The sequence below is a fragment of the Olea europaea genome, chromosome 5 (assembly GCF_002742605.1).
Source record: "Olea europaea var. sylvestris chromosome 5, O_europaea_v1, whole genome shotgun sequence".
Lineage (NCBI taxonomy): Eukaryota > Viridiplantae > Streptophyta > Magnoliopsida > Lamiales > Oleaceae > Olea > Olea europaea.
The window spans coordinates 13,108,324-13,115,389 of record NC_036241.1 but is presented as its reverse complement, the minus strand read 5'-3'; the positions used below and the strand labels follow the sequence as shown (position 1 = coordinate 13,115,389).

The window sequence follows — 7,066 nt, the reverse complement described above, 5'->3', positions numbered from 1 at the left end:
AATAATATCTAACTTCATAATTGAATCAACCCGAATTTTTGGTTCAAATCCATCCAAACTGATTTGACGCAATTCGATTTGGTTGATTTTTCGATATCAAATTATGTAATAGACGTGCTATCTTTTCGTCACTTTTATTCATTACTTTTCATTCATTGCCATTAAAATATCCCTTGGAAAGCTCGTATTTCACTTGTCTAGTTGATGCACCCATATTACCTTTAAATGAGTTATACAATAATTTATTTATTATATTAATGTCCCTTTGTGGACTGTAATACTTATATACCTTGTGTAGCATAATCGCATTTCTAGCATCCAATATACCATCTTGGACCTTTATAGATAATAGAATTGTCTAAAATTTAGTACGAGGTTAGCAACTATTATTGAAAATGGACTAATTAAGGAGCCGTTTGGTATCCATTTTTTTCAAAATGTATTTTTCTCTCTCTTCTTTTCAACCACATATTCTTTATTAAAATAATATTACACGTAAATTAAAAACATTTTCTTATTTTTTTACCACACATTTCTTATCAATTTACTATTCAAAAATGCACTTTTACATAAAAATGGATCCCAAACACCCCCTAACTGAGTAAATGGAAAAAATTTCAGCTCTGAAATATAGAAAATTGTCATCATCAACTCATGAATTCATAATCTTCAGCAAAATTTCATTGGAAGTCACTCAACTTGCAGGTCTATTCCATGTTAGTGATTAAATTTCGAATTTCATCACCAATTAATATTTTTGCTTCAATGTGACCATTTCGTCCAAAATCATGCCAACTGAAGTCGAATTCCACTTGATTGACGAGATGCTAGACGTGGCTTATTAGATGCTAAATTAATAATCGCTAAGCAAATGAATTGAAAGGGAATCATATAAAGGCAAATTTAATATTCTTAATTTACTCAATTTGAATTATTCTCGTTGGCAAAAATGGTCGATATGACGTTCGAAAGTAATTGGTGCATAGTCCATTCATGTGAAGTGACGATAATTGTTGATCGTAGTTATAAACATAATAATTTAATCAAAATTAAATAAATTGAGTAAAGCGGTTGAAATTAAAATTTCCCTATAGCTTTTTATATGATATGAATTGGTATTTCTAGTTCCACAATTTAAGGTCCGAAGACATTGGACTGAAGCATCTTCCATGAACAGAAAAAATAAAAATAAAAAACCATGGAAACCTCAAAACCATTACCCATTTTTCTTCAGTTCTTGTAAAAAAAATTCCCAATTTCATCGCCACTATTTTCAGGTTTGAAACCTCAGATTGAAAAATCAGACCTGTTTCTTTCTCTAGATCTCTCTCTTTCGTGGGCATTCTCCTATTGCTGGTTCTGAAGGTCCGGTCATGGGGGATCCAAGTTCAAGCATGGAGGCGCAACCGTCGGCACCTTCACCGCCAACGCCTCCACCGCCGCCAACCCCTTCATTGTCTCTGGTTCAGCCTTCAACCAAGAAGAAAAACAAACATGCCAGGGTATTTCGTGTTTTCCGTAATGTTTTCCGATCATTTCCGATAATGACACCCGTATGCAAACTCCCCTCCCTCCCCGGCGGCATATTACCTGATGGTCGTTCTGTCACGGGCTCACGCATCACCGGCACACTATTCGGATACCGGAAAGGCCGTGTAAGCCTGTCCATTCAAGAAAACCCTAAGACCCTCCCCACACTGGTGGTCGAGTTGGCCATTCAAACCAATGTGCTGCAAAAGGAAATGAGCCTTGGAATGGTGAGGATCGCCCTGGAATCCGAAAAACGACCCGATAAAGACAAGACGAAGCTCTTGGAGGAGCCATTATGGACAATGTACTGTAATGGAAAGAAATCCGGCTATGGCGTGAAGAGGGAGGCAACGGAGGAGGATTTGAATGTCATGGAAGTTCTCAAGGCAGTGTCGATGGGGGCGGGGGTGTTGCCAGGGAAATCCGAGGCGGAAGGACCGGACGGTGAAATGGCGTACATGAGGGCGTGTTTCGAACGAGTTGTGGGATCCAAAGACTCGGAGACTCTATACATGTTGAGCCCTGATGGGAACAATGGACCTGAATTGAGTATTTTCTTTGTAAGGATTGGTTGATTTTTTGAAAAAAGGTTTAACCCCAACCTTAAGGACTCCCACCGCCTCGTCTCTGAAGATCGTTAAGGAGGTAAATCGTGAGATGTGCTATAGTAGGACAGGGAACAACAGCTTGCCCGTACACTGGTGCTCACAAAGAGTCCAATTTCATATATAAGGAATCAAACCTTCATATTGCGGCTTCTCGGAATAGGTTAATTTTTTAATTCTATGCCAAGGTTGAGTAGTGTTAATTTATAGATACATATTTTATGTAGACGAAATATTGAAAAAAATAAATATATAATTTATTTATCCAGATTAATTTAAGGGCTTTCTAATTTGTTCTTAATTTCTTTTTTTCTTTTAGAATCAAGATTAGCGATATGATGTATTTATTATTATTTTTTTTTTTGCATGGACTCTTACTAATTTATATTTGATGGAAAACCTCGAATCACTAGCTAATATTTTTTTTTCAAAAATTTTGGAAACCTAAGAAAATGGTCTTACCTTTATTGATCTACTTTAACAAGATATACTAATTACGAAGAAGATTTTGGATGAAATGGAGATCCTCGAGACGATGTTGATGGTACCGGGTTGTTTTTTGGAAAACCCGAGGTTCAGTACGTACATGAGGGTGCATTTTAGATGAAATTTGGTAGATAAAAAGGATTGTATGGAAAGAACACATGAGAGATTATTCATAACTTATTTATCAAGATTAATTTTTAGGCTTTCTAATTTGTTCGTTTTACATTTTCGTAGGCTTGTAGCTTATAATTTTAAAAACTTTAATTGTCGCTTTCAAAATAAAAAATAAAAAAATAAAAAATCTCTGTTTTTTGTTACTATTAAGTTTAAATTTTTAGTTTTGAAAATATATTGTAACTTAGATAAATACAATTATATTTTTGTATATTATTACTATATTACTAGCCAATATTATTTGTAGCCCTAATTAAAATGTTAAATACTTGTAACTCTTACATAATTATGGTATTAATATTATTAATAAGGAAGGTATAATTTGCTATTTCATAACAGGTTAAAATGGAGGAGAGACACTTGATTCTACTTTAATTCCATTTTCAAATATACTGGTAAGTGTAGTGTACGTATAAACTATATATGGTATTTCATCTTATTCTTTACCATATAGTTATTATTTTGGGCAATTAAAAAATATATTGTCCATATTCTCGTGCACATTTTAGGAGAAATCAATATGATTTTTATAGGGTTCGATCTTGAAGCTGTGGTGGTAACTGTACGAAGGTTGTGCGACTCTAAATGCCAACATTTCTTATCTCTTATTTCTTTATTTAATTTATTGTTGATTATGTTTATCATATTATTGTTTAATTTCCGCTATACATGTTTAGTTATAATATCTATACAAAAATCCCAGCAATAATTATATCAGCTTATTTTTTTCTTGGTTAGTTTTACAATTCATCTTTATTTATTATTATTATTTTTTTTTTAGGGTGAACTTCTACCACTTTAAGAAAGAATATACATAGGAAGGGGTTGGAATACCGAATCAAAATACGAACTATTGAGATACACTCCACGAACCTTACCCATATTGGCGAAGCAAAAGCTACATGCGAAGGGGTTTTAGAGGCTCGTCCCAAGTAGACGAACTTATCCCCATCAGGGCTAGCAAAAACTACTATCCAAATGCAAAGAAAATGTTTAACGCGCGACTACGGGCTACTAATACAAAAACACGTAGGCTAACAAATAAAATATGATATTCATAACAAAATCGATTACAAGGCAACCAATAGGGATCCGACATCAATTGTATTCCCTAAAAAGACTAAATTACCTCCAAAGCCTGAGAAAAGTCCATATATACCCCTATTTTTTAATAATAACGCATACAATTCAAATATTTCCCTCACAAATAACTATTTCCCCTCTTACTTCAAGTTTGAGTATCGAAACGAGTAAGTTTAGAAGGAGAAAATCATAGTTAAGTGAGAAAATTTATTAAAATCATAGTTAAGTGAGAAAATCACAGTTAAGGAGAAAATACAACGTAGAATTTTTTTTGCCACTTGGGCGAATGAAATTTAGATAGATGATGAGCATGGGTTTGGTTGCGTTGATCGATTTTAGCTTTCAAAGATTCAAAAAAATCACATGAGATATCCTCCTCCTCATCGTAGTCCTTGAAAAAACTAAGTGCCTAATTGCAAGCCTCATCACCACCATAATAAATGCCTTGACATTAAAAGACATAATGGCCAACACTAGAAGGTACCATGTTGCAAAGTTGGCTTCGAATAAAATCGCTCCAAAAAAATCTCAATGTAGCCCATTTGTTGCATCAGTCGATGAACTTCGAGAAGTATATAGACAATGGAGGGCCACCAACCCATTGGACCATGGCAGAGATTTTTGGGTTTCAACAGAATGGAGCTTGAAGTGAATGCAATAGTCCTTCATGTACCAATAGAAAATGGGGACGAGGAAACATTGGTGTGTAAATCGGAGGTGGGTGGCGAGAGGCAAGAAAAGAGAGATTACAGAAATTCTGAATCGATAGTGGTGATGTCATGATCGCATTAGTGGAGGTGTTGTTTGACAGAGCCGGTCTTGGGCCGAGGCGAGTGAGGCCCGCGCCTCAGGCCCAAGACCATAGGGGGCCTCATTTTGGCCCCCATTTTTTTTTTAAAGAGCAAAACCAGCTGCCTGAAAGGGCCTAATTTTGGCCCAAAATTTTTTTTTCCCCTCTTAAGATCAAGGTCAGCGGGCCCAAAGAACCAAAATCAATGAGGGAAAATTAGGCCCAATGACCTCCTAAATGTAACTAAATTGGATTATACCCTTTTAAAACTAATTAAACCAATTCACCCGTAATTAATACGTCCTAAACATAAAACTCAATTTTCATTCACTACAAACCCACCCAATCTTCAATTAGTACAAAAAGACATAAAAACGCCATGCCTCTCTCTGCTCTCCTTCGCGATTTTTCTCATGCCATTTTCTGCAGTTTTCACCTCCGTCCGTTACCGCTGCTTTTGTCTTCATCCATTGTCTCCCCATTCTCCTATTCGTGGTGTACCATAAACACCAGTTTGCGTGGATCGAAATAGCAGAAGCCCTAAGCTTTTTGGATCCAAATTGCCGATTTCATGTCGTGCCCGTCCTTTTTTCGCCTTCTCCTTCTTCTATTCGTTGATATTACTGCAAAAACCCTAATTCACAAATAGAAGAAACCCTAGCTGTTCCGATTTTAACTTTTTCACTCCGAAATCTGACTCCTATTTCTACAATGGTTAGAGAAATTGATTTGAAGAGGAAATGAGATATTGATGGTGAATCATCTTCAAAGAAAAAGAAGAGAAGAACTTATAAACCCAAGGTATTCTACATGTTATAGTTTTTATATACCCATTCTTCTTTTCTGTAATTTTTTAGTTAGTTGTAGGGCCTCTAGCTTGATTTTAGAGTAGGCACCATGATCAGAATAGGTGGCTGAACTGGATCCATCTTGATAAAAAATAAGATACGTGCATAAATATCTATTCCTGCTCGAATTCGGACTAAGTTGGAGATTATACAAGTGAATGAATTTTTCAAGTAATGAATATCAAACATTCCCCCTTAGCTACAAAAGGCTAAAAACCAGTTCCAGTAAGTAATAAGTTGCTGATCAATTTGAGTTATTATGAATTAAAATTACATTTCAATTCATAAGATTGAATTCTATTCATTTACTTCAAAATATAAACTGTATAGGCTCTATGTTTTGTAATTGATTCAATTATGTTTGGAGTAAAAAGTGAAATTGGATTGTTCTTCTTTTGGCTTTTGTATAAAGCTATTATTCTCCAGTACTCAAATCGTATCAACAAATTTAAGATATAGAAACACTTTCTGCTGGGTCTTAGTGAATTCACTTCAGCGTTGTCAATATTCTAGTCCTTTGTGATTTATCTTTTTATTTTTATTTCTTGAAGATCTCATGCATAGCTTCTGCAACCAGTTTTGAGTATATGACAGAATAAAATTATGCTGGATTAGAACTAGTAAAATGCGAGTAGCGGGAGCGATGTGATATGAAATAATGTACAATATTAGCTTTAAGTACTTTCAACTGTCTTATCATAAATTTAGTTGAAGAGTACAAATTATTATTGTCTGTAGACTGGAATATGATGGTAACGATTTCACAAGACACTTGCAAATTAAGCATTTAACTGAATCAATAATTCAATAGTGATGTCATTTTCACTCAAGAATTTGACATCATCTGCAGGGTATTTCAGTGAGCTATATTAAGCATTGATCATGGGCTCTGGAGTTTGGTTCAAGAATATAATGAGCAAAAAGAAAGTGAGAGGTGACAAATCACAAAAATTGACGGTTTGCTACTCTTAAATATTCTTAATTCCCTTAGTCTTGGCAGTCTTAGACATGATATATAATTTTATATAAATTTTTGTTTCAGGCTCGTGAGTTGTGACGAGATCATTCTCAAGGGTGTAATTCCATAATTATCGTCTAAATTCCACTTCTTAGGTAAGCAATGGCTTGCCCTAACTTGTTATTGAAGATATTGGAAATATTTGAAACCTTATCGGCATATATAATTGCAGCCTTGTCGGCTTATATGATTGGTTATTGTGGAATGAACAATTGTACAAGCGCACATAGTAACTGTATTAGAAATTGTAATTGTGTGATGATTGAGATATTTTGTAATTGTTTTTTAGGTTAATCATTGGACATTAGGTACATACTCATACACTATGCCTCCTAAATATGAGTCTGGTACTCAAAAGAGGAAAATGAAACGAAATATAGCGTTTGAAACACATTAGACTCATTTACTATGCCTCTCTTGAATAGTATTCAACTAATTGTTTGAAACACTGTTGGTTTTGATGGTTTATAATATAAATCGTTTCTATAATATATTTGGTTGTTGGTTTAATGTTAGTTTTTTAAGTTAGCAA

The 7,066-nt window shown here is 34.6% G+C and overlaps 1 protein-coding gene and 1 long non-coding RNA gene across 3 annotated transcripts; both read left to right on the top strand.

Moving 5' to 3' along the window:
• Positions 1-1,112: 1,112 nt before the first annotated feature.
• On the top strand, positions 1,113-2,425 carry LOC111394963 (protein MIZU-KUSSEI 1-like). Its single transcript, XM_023020999.1, has one exon. The coding sequence runs from the start codon at positions 1,374-1,376 to the stop codon at positions 2,103-2,105; it is 732 nt and encodes a 243-aa protein (XP_022876767.1). The 5' UTR covers positions 1,113-1,373; the 3' UTR covers positions 2,106-2,425.
• A 2,341-nt stretch (positions 2,426-4,766) lies between these two features.
• On the top strand, positions 4,767-6,980 carry LOC111394709. Of its 2 annotated transcripts, none has more exons than XR_002702695.1 (3): positions 4,767-5,469; positions 6,328-6,473; positions 6,559-6,980. It is a non-coding gene; the product is annotated as an uncharacterized LOC111394709 (long non-coding RNA). The 2 variants fall into 2 exon arrangements; XR_002702694.1 differs by having other exon boundaries at positions 4,784-5,469; positions 6,367-6,473.
• Positions 6,981-7,066: the final 86 nt, after the last annotated feature.